This window comes from Panthera uncia, assembly GCF_023721935.1.
Source record: "Panthera uncia isolate 11264 chromosome C1 unlocalized genomic scaffold, Puncia_PCG_1.0 HiC_scaffold_4, whole genome shotgun sequence".
Taxonomy (NCBI): Eukaryota; Metazoa; Chordata; class Mammalia; order Carnivora; family Felidae; genus Panthera; species Panthera uncia.
The window spans coordinates 68,967,795-68,982,030 of record NW_026057585.1 but is presented as its reverse complement, the minus strand read 5'-3'; the positions used below and the strand labels follow the sequence as shown (position 1 = coordinate 68,982,030).

The following is a 14,236-nucleotide window of genomic DNA, read 5'->3' as shown; positions in this document are numbered from 1 at the left end:
ACTATTTATATATGCTCCATTATATTTAAATATATATTTAAAAATTTATGTAAATATACATAAACTTTTTTATTTTAAAAATCAAAATTGGAATCGTATGCCACATATTTCCTTTCTGCTTTTTATACTCAACAGGAAATGTTGAACATTTTTCTCTTGACTGCATGTTGAGGTGCCTCATTATTATTTAAAAAAATTTTTTTTAACGTTTATTTATTTTTGAGAGACAGAGACCGAGTGCAAGCAGGGTAGGGGCAGAGAGAGGGAGACATGGAATGTGAAGCAGGTTCCAGGCTCTGAGCTGTCAGCACAAAGCCTGACGCGGGGACTTGAACTCACGAACCGCAAGATCACGACCTGAGCTGAAGTTGGACACTAAGCTGACTGAGCCACCCAGGCGCCCCAAGGTGCCTCATTTAATGGGTTTAGTATTTCATTATGTGAAGATATTATAATTTCTTTAAACTATAATGAACGTTTATCTTATTTCCAGTTTTATCCTGGTGAGCATTGCTAAGGTGAGCATTCTGGACTGTTATTTTTTTCATTTTACTGTATTCCTACAAGTGGAATGCTGGATTCAAACATTTGAGTTAAAATTTTAGTAAGTTTTGCTAAATTGCCCTCCAAATAATTTGCATCATATTTTGTTGGAATAAAAGGATATGTTGTAGCAAAAACAAAACTAAAAACTCCTTTTGCTCACACCTTTATTACAGCAGGTATTTCCATGTTGAATAGGATTTTGCTAGGAAGAAGAAGAATTTTCAGGTGAATTGGGTGATCAGGATAAAGCCAGGTGAAAATGCAGGGCATACGTGAAGTTGAGTGAGCAAATGGGTGTGGAAAAGAGTTGGAGATGAGGCCAGGAAGATAATCTGGATTTATTGAGGATCTCTTTAGGGTTTTGTTTGTTTGTTTGTTTGTTTCTTTTTGCTTTTTTAAGTAGGCTTCATGACCAGCTCAGAGCCCAGTGTGGGGCTTGAACTCACATGACCCTGAGTACAAGACTTGAACTGATATCAAGAGTCAGACACTTAACCAATGGAACCATCCAGTCGCACCAAGGATCTCTTTAGTTTTTTAAAAGTTTGGCTAGTTATTTTAAACAGTAAGGAGTCATCATAAATATTTTAAGGCGGGGAATGATATCACATTTGTTTTGGTTAAATAACTAGCAGCAATGTGAAGAACATTATGAAGGAAGAGGTTGAAATGGGACTTGCACTTGAATTGGAAAGTCATTGCAATTCTAGATACTCAGTCTTTGTAAGTGACTTTCTTGTATTCTTTCATTGGGATTAAGGCAGTCAGTCATCCTGGACTGAACACATGGAGTCTAGACAGAGCATTATAGATCCAGTGTTTGTCTTCTGGAAACCGAGGGACCAAACTTGTCTAGGAGAAGCTGCCTGCTTCACTCATGTTGCATTGAGTTGGTGAGAAACTAAGTAGCATGGAAGAGACTGGAAAACTCCTGGCTTGCTAGGTTGGATGTCTGGGTTGGGGGCTGGCATGGTGGTGGATATTACAGAGAATTTTATTGTATTTTTTTAATGTTTGTTTATGTATTTTGAGAGAGAAAGAACGTGTGTGTGAGAGAGGCAGAGTGAGAATCCCGAGCAGGCTCTGCACTGTCAGCACAGAGCCTGATGTGGGGCTTGAACCCATGAACTGTGAGACATGACCTGAGCTGAATGAAGTTGGACACTTAACCGACTGAGCCACCCAGGCACCCTGGAATCTTTTTAACAGTGTATTTATTTTTGAGAGAGAAAGAGAGAGAGAGAGAGAGAGAGAGAGAAGACGGAGAAAGGGAGAGAGAGGATCCCAAATAGGCTCCATGCTGTCAGTGCAGAGCCCGACACGGGGCTTGAACCCACGAATAGTGAGATCATGACCTGAGCCGAAATCAAGAGTCAGATGCTAACCAACTGAGCCACCCAGGGACCCCAAGGCAGTTGCAATTTTTAAAGGGCTACAGATTCTAAAATGGGTATGGCAGAACTTCATTTTGTTTTGAATTGGTATACTTTTATCCACTTGATATCAGTGTGTATTTTCACTTGTTAATTAATAAATAATTACAAGTATATTTTCTGAACCTTGTGTTTGAAGGTAAGCAGCTGCTCCCCTTGTCCAGCAGTGTACATAGCAGTGTGGGACAGGTGACTTGGCAGTCTTCAGGAGAAGCATCAAACCTGGTTCGAATGAGGAACCAGTCTCTTGGACAATCTGCACCTTCTCTTACTGCCAGCTTGGTAAGTGTCAGTAAAGATGGTCCCTTGCTTTATGAACAAATTCTTGATTGTCATTTGTCATGGCCACATTTATTATTTTTCTTTCTAGGATTTAGATAGTTTAATTTTTCAAAGTGAAGTATAGAAAGAGTGGAATTTAATGGAATATATTCTGATTGCTCTCTTATGCTATCACTGGTACTGATCATGTAGGGAGAGTCAAGAAGAAGATTCAATGTGATTGAATGAATGCATTTTTCTGGGAGAGAGCATTCTTCTAGACAGGATTCTTTTTTTTTTTTTTTAAAGGTTTTATTTTTTTATATATTTTTAAATGTTTGTTTATTTTTGAGAGAGAGAGACACACACACATTGCCAGCAGGGGAGGGGCAGATAGGGAGACACAGAATCCGAAGCAGGCTCCAGGCTTTGAGCTGTCAGCACAGAGCCTGATGCAGGGTTCAAACTCACGAACCGCGAGATCATGACCTGAGCTGAAGTAGGACCTTTAACCGACCTAGCCACCCAGATACCCCCTTATAAACAGGATTCTTAACCTTGTGAAGTTAGATTGCTTCTGTGTATAGCTCTTTGATATACATATTTAGTACATGAGGATAGGATAAGGTACTAGGCACTTCCGTATATCCTGGATGAAAGAGTGAGCCTTTTCTTTGTCTAGGATTTGTATGATAGACGGGATCTAACAAAAGTTAAGCTGTGTAGTCTGGGCAGTTTTTTCGCCTGTGATTGCATCTTCTACTCTTTTACCTTTAGTGCCTCTGCTTTTTTTTTTTTTTTTTTTTTTTTTATTTATTTTTGGGACAGAGAGAGACAGAGCATGAACGGGGGAGGGGCAGAGAGAGAGGGAGACACAGAATCGGAAACAGGCTCCAGGCTCCGAGCCATCAGCCCAGAGCCCGACGCGGGGCTCGAACTCACGGACCGCGAGATCGTGACCTGGCTGAAGTCGGACGCTCAACCGACTGCGCCACCCAGGCGCCCCAGTGCCTCTGCTTTTTTACTGAAGGTACTCATTGACTTCCTGCTGAAATCACACTCTTCCCTCTTTCTAAAGGACAAAGCACACTAGTAATTTTCAGGGTACAATAACAGACACTTGTTCCCATTAAAATGTAATCTCATCTGTTCTTCAGGATTATAAATCTTGGGCACATATGGATTAGAAAGCTTTGTCCATTTGTCCATCCTGGGAAGTGAGGATAGGGGAAGAAGTCTTCTTATAGCAACTGGGAAATTAATTTTTGGGTCAGATTTCTTTTTGACCTGAAGTTTGTGACTCTTAAGCTACAGGGAGAATTGGGAATTTTTCCTGCTACCTAACTTTTTATTTTGAAATTTTCAAATACAATGAATACCCATATAAACTGACTTAGGTTGACTGATTTGTTTGTAACTTTATATTTGTTTTATCTGTGTGTATTTATGTATATTTTTTCCTGAAACAATTCAAAGCAAGTTACAGACCTTATGTGCCTCACCCTTAAAAGTATTTTTTGTAAGCTCAAGGATAGTCTCCTAAGTAACAATATATTATCAGATACAAGAAGTTTAACATCAGTTTAATAATAGCATCTAATATAAAGACCATATTCAAATTTTTTCACTTGTTCTCAACATGTCTATTAAAAGCCTCACGTTGTCTTCCTTTTAACCTCTGGAATGTAAAAAAAAATATATATATATATAAATCCATACACTGTTATAAAGATTTTGATCCAGTGGGACTGGGGTGGTCCCAGGGATCCCGTATTTTCTTTAAAGCATTACAACTCATTCTAATATGTACCCTTTTGAGAACTATTGCCACTAAAATTGAATGTTTTATTTTAAGGTATTGTGTTGCATAGGGAATTCCTGGACTGAGGTTGTTGGAGTCCTAGCCTAGCCCAACTGAAGTAGAGAGTATTCCTGAATTACTTTCTCTTTTTAAAAGCTTATTGAGATATAATTCACATATGATACAATTTATCCATTTAAACTGTACTATTCAGTGACTTTTAGTATATTTACAGATATATGCAGCTATCACTGTGGTCAAATTTAGAACATTGTCATCACTTCAGAAAGAATCCCCAGACCCTTTAGCTGTCACCTCTTTATCCTCCCTTTCCCCCAACCCTATGTAACCAGTAATCTACTTTCTGCCTCTGTACATTTGCCTATTCTGTACATTTCATATAAATTGAGTCATACAATATATGGCCTTTTGTGATGGCTTCTTTCAGTGAGCATGACTTTTTAAAAAATATTTATTTTTGAGAGAGAGAGGTGGGGGAGGAGCAGAGAGAAAGGGAGATAGAATTGAAGTAGGCCCTGTGCTATCATTGCAGAGCTGGATGCAGGGCTCAAACTCACAGAAACTGCGAGATCATGATCTGAGCCGAAGTCAGACGCTTAACTGACTGAGCCACCCAGGCGCCCCTGGCATGATTTTTTTTTTTTTTTTAATGTTGTATTTACTTATTTTTGAGAGGGGCTGGGGTGGAGGGGCAGAGAGAGACAAAGACAGAATCCCAAGCAGGCTCCATACTGCCAGCACAGAGCCTGACGTGGGTCCTGAACTCACAAACTGTGAGATCATGACCTGAGCTGAAATTAAGAGTCCATTGCTCAACTGACTGAGCCACCCACATGTCCCTCTAGCATGACGTTTTTAAGGTCTATCTATGTTGTAGCATGTAGCAGTAGTTCATTCTTTTTTTTATCACTGAACAATATTTCATTGTATGGATATACCACATTTTGTCAGTTGATGGATATTTGGGTTGTTTCTACCTTTTGACTGTTGTGAATAATGCTTCTGTGAACATTTGTGTAAAGATTTCCATGTGGATGTGTTTTGATTTTTCTTGGGTATATACTTAGGAGTAGAATTGTTGGGTTGTATGGTAACTCTATGTTTAACATTTTTAATAAGGAATTGCTCTTTCCCAAAGTGGCTGTACCATTTTACATTCCTATCAGCAGTATATGATGTCTTCACATCCTCATCAACATTTGCTGTTGTCTGTCTTTGGTTTTAGTCATCATAGTGGGTCTGAAGTGGTACCTTGTGGTTTTGATTGACATTTCCCTGAGGACTAATGACATTGAGTACCTTTTAATGTGATTATTGGCTATTTGCAATGTTGTTTTGAAGAAATGTCTATTCGTATTCTTTGCCCATTTATTTTTTATTTTTTTATTTTTTTTAATTTTTTAAATGTTTATTATTTATTTTTGAGACAGAGAGAGACAGAGCATGAATGGGGGAGGGGCAGAGAGAGAGGGAGACACAGAATCGGAAGCAGGCTCCAGGCTCTGAGCCATCAGCCCAGAGCCTGACGCGGGGCTCGAACTCACGAACTGTGAGATCGTGACCTGAGCTGAAGTCGGACGCTCAACCGACTGAGCCACCCAGGCGCCCCTCTTTGCCCATTTAAAAAGCTGATTTATTTATCTTTTGGGAGATTCGTAAAAGAACTACTTTTTTTTTTTCTTTTAAGTTCATTTTGAGAGAGAGTGTGTGTACAAAAGGGGCAGAGAGAGATAGAGAATCCCAAGTAGGCTCCATGCTGTCACGGTGGAGCCTGGCGTGGGGCTTGATCTCACGGATGGTGAGATCATGACCTGAGCCAAAATCAAGAGTTGGACACTTAACCAACTAAGCCACCCAGGTGCCCCTGTTTCTTTCTTTCCTTTTTTTAATTAAAAATTTTTAGAAATGCTTATTCATTTTTTGAGAGAAAGAGAGTGGAAATGGGAGAGCAGTAGAGAGGGAGGGAGCCACAGAATTCAAAGCAGGCTCCAGACTCTGAGCTGTCAGCCCAGAGCCCGATGCGGGGCTCAAACCCATGAACTGAGAGATCGTGACCTGAGCCAAACTCACAAACTCAGCCACTTTACCAACTGAGCCACCCAGGCGTGCCACCTTTTTTTTTTTTTTTTTTTTTTTTTTTTTTGAGGGAGAGCAGGGGAGGGGGTATAGAGGGAGTTGAGGGGTGGAGAGAATATGAGAGAGAGAGAGAGAGAATGAATGAATGAATGAATGAATCTTAAGCAGGCTCCATGCTCAGTGAGGAGCCTGACCCTGGGATCATGACCTGAGCTGAAAATCGAGTTGGATGTTCCACCTACTGAACCACCCAGGTGCTCTATGAATCCTCTGAACTATACCACCCTACGACTCAGTCCATCTGTTTATTCTGCCTTACTTTTTAAAAAAAAAATTTAAAATGTTTTTATTTATTTTTGAGAGAGAGAGAGAGACAGAGTGCAAACAGGAGAGGGGCAGAGAGAGAAGGAGACACAGAACCTGAAGCAGGCTCTTAGGCTCCAAGCTGTCAGCACAGAGCCTGATGCGGGGCTGGAACTTGTAAATGGCGAGATAATGATCTGAGCTGAAGTTGGATGTTCAACTGACTGAGCCACCCAAACGCCCCTGTTCTGCCTCTCTATTCCCTTAAACCAGTTCTTCCTTGGTCCCTGTCTTATTAAATATCACCATTATCCACCCAGTAGTTGAAAGCCAGAGACCTGGAAGTCCTTCTTGACTCCTCTTCTGCCCTTCTTCCCCTCCCTATCCAATCACCCAGAGAGCCTTAGTTCCCAACATCTCCAGGTGATCTGCTCTTTTTCACCACAGTTGCCCATTCTAAGCCGCATTGACAGTCTTTTTACTTAGGTCATTTTGGTGGCCTTGTTATGTTAACACTGTATTCAGTCTTCTTCGTTTCCAGGTCACTCTTCATTCTAAAGTCTGTTAATTCCAAAACACAAATCTGATCATGTTTAGTCTTCTTTCTTTTAGATTTTTGTTTTAGCTGAAGTATAGTTGACACACAATGTTACATTAGTTTCTTGTGTACAACATAGCCAATCAACAAGTTAGTAGGTGGGGGGTGCCTGGGGGGTCAGTCGATTAAGCATCTGACTTCGGTTCATGAGTTCCAGCCCTGTGTCAGGCTCTGTGCTGACAACTCAGAGCCTGGAGCCTGCTTTGGATTCTCTGTGTCCCTCTTTCTTTGCTCCTCTCCCACCCCTCACATTCTGTCTGTCTGTCTCAAAAATAAATAAACATTAAAATAACTTAATTAAAAAAAAAACAAACCTCTGTATGTTATGCTGTGTTTACCAAAATTGTAGCTACCATCTGTTACCACACAATGCTATTGTAGTACCTTTAAGTGTATCACCTACACTGTACCTTCTTTCTTTCAGTTTTATCTTCCAATTTTTTCATTTTGTCAATATTTATGCAGCACCAATGTTTAGCCATTTTCTTGATTAAAGTCTTTCAGTAGTTTCCTATTACAGTTATAATAATGTACAATAATTAGTAATTATTGAATGAATGAGTTTTCATTGAGATTAGCAAATGGGGAATGAGGAACTAGAAACAGAGACCACAGATGGAAGGATTAGGTTTGGATGGTTTTTCTTGTTGGGTTCAAGTAATTTATACTGAGGTTGGCCTAACCAGTGAACTGTACTGAATATTGGCATTTTAATGGGAGGATTGTAAATCTCAAGAATCTTTTAATTGGTAGGGTTTGATTCTCCGAATGAACTTTTGGGATTCTTTTTTTTTTTTTTTTTTAATGTTTATTCTTAAGAGAGAGAACAAGCAGGGGAGAGGGAGAGAGAGGGGGACAGAGGATCTGAAGAGGACTCCGCACTGACAGCAGTGAGCCCGATGTGGGGCTCAAACCCACAAACCATGAGATCATGACCTGTGCCGAGGTCAGATGCTTAATCAACTGAGCCACCCTGGCGCCCCTGGGATTCTTTTTTTTACTTTGTTGGCCAACTTGCCTTTACAAGAATAATGCCTTATAGTGTTGAAAAAAACAAAATTCAACCTGAGTAAATTTACAGATGTAATTGACTTTATTAGTTGGTTCATGAATCAGGCAGCATCCCCTCTAGCAAGTAGAAGGGAGCTCTAAGGAGTTAAGCAAGAAAAAAGGTTTTTAAAGGCAGAGAGAGGGCATAGCAAAAAAAAAAAAAAAAAAAAAAAAGGAAGAAAAAAAAACAGAAAGGAATTTATTAGCAGGGAATGCATTGTTTAGGCAAGGTTGCCCTCTTAAAGCGAGCAGAAGGGGTCTATTAGTAAATTTCTGAGTATTGACCAGGAAATTCCATGTCAACAGGTTAAAGGTTACATTCCTGGGGTTGAAACTGCAGTTAGGTATTGGTTTACCGACTTGAGGCCTTAACCTAAGTGACACCATTTTGGGCCTGTGGTTTTCTTTTTAACAATAGGAATGATCACTGCAAAGAATGACTGTTTCCATTATCATGTTTCTAATTTATATGTAGCATTATATATGACACATAGTAAGCAATGTATACTTTTTTATTACATGAGTAAAGAACTTTTTGGGATTTCTTTGCTAATGTTACAGCTGATTGTATTAATACTTGTTTGAAGTATAATGTCTATAAAAGAAGGTTGATTTAATGTGTCAGGACCAGCCTGATATGATCAGGTCATACAGACCTCTATTCTTGTCCTTGTCTTCTTTTAGAGAGAGTGTAGGAAGCAGGGGAGAGGGGCAGAGGGAGAAGGAGAGAATCTTAAGTAGGCTCCGTGCTCAGTGTGGAGCTGGACACAGGGCTTGATCCCATGACCCTGGGATAAGGACCTGACCCCAAATCAAGAGTTGGATGCTCAACTGACTGAGCTACCCAGGCACCCTTTGTCCCTGCCCTAATAATTATTTCCATCAACTTCTTTGATAAAGACCTAGAAGAGACACTTATCACATATGCTGAGGGCATATTTTCCGTGTTGAATAAGTTCAGTCACAAACAGAAATGATGGTTCAAGAAGAACTAGCAAGTGAGATTTAACAGGGAGAAGAGTAAACTTTTTTTTTTTTTTTTTGAGAGTGAGAGCGAGACAGAGAGAGAGCAGGGGAGGGGCAGAGAGAGGGAGACAGAGGTTCCAAAGCAGGCTGCACACTGGCTGACAGCAGAGACCCTGATGTGGGGCTTGAACTCATGAACTGCGAGATCATGACATGACCCAAAGTCAGATGCTTAACCAACTGAGCCATCCAGGGGTCCCAAGAAAAGTATAAACTTTAAAGTACCAAAGCTCAAAACCAGATTGAACTTTCAATTTAAGTAATGTTTGAAGACATTTTGTCACCCTAAAAGAAAAAGCTCTACCCATTAAGCAGTCACTTTCCATTCTATCTTCATCCCAGCCCTGGCAACTACCAATTGCATTCTGTCTCTGTGGATTACCTATTCCAGATATTTCATGTAAATGGAATCATATGATATGTGATGTTTTGTTTCATTTAGCTTCTTTTATTTAGCATAATGTTTTTGAAGTTTGTCAACATTATAGCATATATCAGTACTTTATTCTTTTTTTTTTTTTTTTTTTTTTTAAGTTTATTTTGAGAGAGGGAGTGCAAGTGGGGAAGGGGCAGAGAGAAAGAGAGAGAGATTGGGATTCCCAAGCAGATACCATGCTGTCAGTGCAGAGCCTGATGCAGGGCTCAAACTCATGAACTGCAAGATCATGACCTGACCTGAAGTCAGACGCTTAACCAACTGAGCCACCCAGGCATCTTTCCTTTTTTTTTTTTTAAAGTTTATTTATTTTGAGAGAGAGAGGGAGAATCCCTAGCAGGCTCCATGTTGTTCATGCAGAACCTGATGCAGGTCTTGAACTCAAAAACTGTGAGATCATGACCTGAGCCGAAATCAAGTCAGACCTTAGTTGATTGAGCCACCCAGGCATCTTGGTACTTTATTACTTTTATGGCTGGATAAAATCCCATTTTATGGATATAACACATATTGTTTGTTCACTCATCGGTTGACAGTTGTTTGGACTGTTTCCACCTTCTGGCTATTGTGAATAATGTTGCTATGAGCATTCATGTACAAATGTTTGAGTTCCCGGTTTCAATACCTTTGGGTATATACCTAGCAGTGGAATTGCCGAATCATGGTAATTCTGTGTTTAACTTTTTGAAGAACCTTTAACCTGTTTTCCGCAGTGGCTGCATCATTTTGTGTTTTCACTAGCAATGTATGAGAGTTCCAATTTCTCTACATCCTCACTAACACTTATTATTCTCTTTTTTCTTTTTCTTTCTTAAAAATTTCTAGTCATTCTTTTTTTTATTTTTATGTTTTATTTTTTATATCTGAGAGAGAGACAGAGAGCGAGTAGGGGAGGGGAAGAAAGACAGAGACAGAATCTGACGCAGTCTCCAGGCTCCGAGCTGTCAGCACAGAGCCCGACACAGGGCTTGAACCCAGGAAGAGTGAGACCACGACCTGAGCTGAAGTTGGACGCCCAACCAACTGAGCCATCCAGGCGCCCCCAAAAATTTCTAGTCATTCTAATAGGTGTTTAGTGGCTTTGAGGATTTAAGGCTTTCTTTATCATTATATTTTTACTTTAATAATATTTCAGAACTTTGTTGAAATGGACATACATGGGATATGCTTTTAAAAGAATTAAAAATCCATGATACTACTTAGAACCTTTTCTGCTTCATTCTGAACTGTCATGATTATTCTTTAATTATCACCTGTGCCTTCAAAGAGAAATACCCATAGAAATACCCACATATTGTGTTACCCACTTTTGTGTTCAAGTGATTCTAAACTCAGCAACTTCCACTTTGTCTGTAACTGTAGCTTTGCATTTTCTACTGTGAGAGTTGGAGATTTTTGTATCTATACTGTAAGTTGTATTGAAGTATAATGTACATAGGATAAAGCTTACCCATTTTAAGTGTACAGTTTGATGGGTTTTTCCAGATGTGTACAGTTGTGTTACCACCACCAAATCATGATATAGTATAGAAAATCATGGTACTGAAATTTCTGTCACCCCAAAATAATCCTTTGTGTCTGTTGTTTGCAGTCTGTTTTCTCCCCCAGCCCCAGCTCTTGGCAGTCACTGATCTGTTTTCTGTCACTGTGGTTTTTGACTTTTCCGGGATCTCATATAAATGGAAGCACACAGAATGTTACCTTTTGTGTCTTGACTTCTTTTACTTAGCATAATGGTTTTGAGACTCCTCCATGTTGTTTTGAGTATCAGCAGTTCTTTTTTATTGCTGAAAGTATTCCTTGGGCATGGGTCTAATCAGACTTTGTTTAGCCATTCATCAGTTGATGATCATTTGGATTGTTCCTAGTTTTTGCCTGCTATGGAGAAAACTCCTATGAAAGTTTGTGTACAAGTATTTGTCTGAACTTATGCGTTAATTTCTGTTTGATACATACCTAGGAATGAGATTGCTGGGATGTATGGTAAATGGTAAGGGCATGTTAATTTGTATGAGAAGCTGCCAAGCCATTTCATAAAGTGGCATTTTTGCATTTCTACCAACATTTGCTTCACATCCTTGTCAGTACGAAGTATTATTATTTTAATTATAGCCACCCTGATGGGTATGCAAGCATATTTCATTGTGATCTTAATTTGCATCTCTGATGGCTAATGAGGTTGAATTACTTTTCAAGTGTTTGCCATTCACAAATCTTCTATGATGAGGTACCTGTTCAGATCTTTCGTCTGTTAAAAAAACTTTTAGGTTATCTGTCTATTATTGAGTCTTGAGAGTTCTTCATTTATTATGATATTAGTTGTATATCAGATATATGCTTTCTAAATATTCTCCCGGTCTATGGCTCACATTTTCATTTTATTTCAATGTTTATTTGTTTATTTTGAAAGAGAGCTCACAGGGGAAGGGCAAAGAGAGAGAGAGAGAGAGAGAATATCTAACAGGCTGTGCACTGTCAGCGCAGAGACTGACATGGGGCTCAAACTCACGAACTGTGAGATCATGACTAGAGCGAAAATCAAGACTTGGACAATTAGCCCACTGATCAACCCAGGCGCTCCTCATGTTTTCATTTTCTTATCAGGGTTTTATTCAAAAGTCTATATTAAAAAACAAAAATCAATTGTATTTCTCTGCTAACAATGAACAATTAGAAATTGAAATTTAAAAATCACTGCTATTTACAATAGCTTAAAAATATGAAATAACTGGGGCGCCTGGGTGGCTCAGTCAGTTAAGCATTGGACTTCGGCTCAGGTCATGATCTCACGGTTTGTGGGTTCGAGCCCCATGTCAGGTTCTGTGCTGACAGCTCACAGCCTGGAGCCTGCTTCGGATTCTCTCTCTCTCTCTCTCTCTCTCTCTCTCTCTCTCTGCCCCTCCCTTGCTCACTCTCTGTCTCTGTCTCTCAAAAATAAATAAATGTAAAAAATATGAAATAACTAAAGATAAATTTAAGAAATCATTTGTAAGATCAGTACATGTTAACTATAAAACATCACTGAGAGAAATTAGAGAAGACCTAAACTAATATATATGATATGTCGATGGATTGGAAAACTCAATGTCAAATGTAAACTCTCCCTATTGATTTATAGATTCAATGCAATCCTAATAAAAACCCAAACAGTCTTTTTCAGAAGGTGACAAGATAGATTTCAAATTTATATTGAAATGCAAAGAGCCTAGAATAACCAAAATATTGAAAAAGAAGACTAAACTTAAAGAAATCACTTCATCCAATTTACTTCTATAAAGGTACGGTAAGCAAGACAATGTGATATTGGTGTTAGAATAGACATGTAGATCACTGGAACAGAATAGGAAGTCCAGAAATAGATAAATGTGCCAAGGTAATAGGGAAAAGATATTTTTTTTCCCAACAAATGTTGCTGCAACAATTTACATGGGAAAAAAAAGAACTTTGACTTTTATCTCATGCTATATACAAAAATTAAGTTGAAATGGATAAAATAATAACACATGTGAAGGAAAACACAGGAGAAAGTCTTTGTGATTTTGGGTGAAGTAAAGCCTTCTTAGAGCACAAAAAGCAGCACACACTGTAAGAGGAGGAACAATTTGACCTTATCAAAAAGAAAAATTTTCGCTGTTGAGTGCTAATTTTTACTGGGGTAGGGACAAAATGAAGTGCATCTACAGGAGGGTGGAATGGTAATAATGTCATGCAACATTGTTAACTGTTAAAGAGGTATTAATAGGTTTTGTTGTTTGCATTTTAAAAAATACCACTACCTTCTTTGGAGATAGAAGTCCAGAAGTCATGATAAGTGATATTTGCAAAAAACTCTTATGTGTTTACTTAGCAATTTCTATTTTTTCATTCCTACTTAAGAAAATATATTTGAATGAAATGATTGTGAGTGCCTTCTATTTTATAAAAGAAGTAAGTACTAGCTGAGGCTGTAGACCTATATGTTTTTGTCCTGCTGATTAGTAATCATATAGATCTAGGGAAGTCACTTAACTTTAATCTCTGCTTTCTCATCTCTAAAATCAAGATAATTATGGGGCTTTTCTCATAGAGTTATTAGGATGAAATGAGACTATCCATGTAAAATAACATAGTGCCAGACTTGTCATAAGTATGAACTAAATGTTACTCTTTCTTTGCCTGCCTTTAGGTACCTCAAATAGTAATAGAAGCAATTATTTATTTATTTATTTATTTATTTTTAATTCTTTTTATTTATTTTTATTTTTTTTCAATATATGAAGTTTATTGTCAAATTGGTTTCCATACAATACCCAGTGCTCATCCCAAAAGGTGCCCTCCTCAATACCCATCACCCCTCCTCCCCTCCCTCCCACCCCCCATCAACCCTCAGTTTGTTCTCAGTTTTGTTTTTTTTTAATTTTTTTTTAATGTTTATTTATTTTTGAGACCGAGAGAGACAGAGCATGAATGGGGGAGGGTCAGAGAGAGGGAGACACAGAATCTGAAACAGGCTCCAGGCTCTGAGCTGTCAGCACAGAGCCCGACGCGGGGCTCGAACTCACGGACCATGAGATCATGACCTGAGCTGAAGTCAGTGCTTAACCGACTGAGCCACCCAGGTGCCCCAGTTTGTTCTCAGTTTTTAAGAGTCTCTTATGCTTTGGCTCTCTTCCAATCTAACCTCTTTTTTTTTTTTTTTTTTTTTT

General features: G+C 38.8%; 1 protein-coding gene across 4 annotated transcripts in view; it reads left to right on the top strand.

Moving 5' to 3' along the window:
* Positions 1–14,236, top strand: part of MAST2 (microtubule associated serine/threonine kinase 2) — a 219,378-nt gene that overhangs the window by 28,846 nt on the left and 176,296 nt on the right. For all 4 annotated transcript variants that reach the window (XM_049618614.1, XM_049618612.1, XM_049618611.1 and 1 more), the window contains exon 3: positions 2,119–2,261. In XM_049618614.1, coding sequence (XP_049474571.1) covers positions 2,119–2,261 — 143 coding nt within the window. The remainder of the gene's footprint in view (positions 1–2,118; positions 2,262–14,236) is intronic.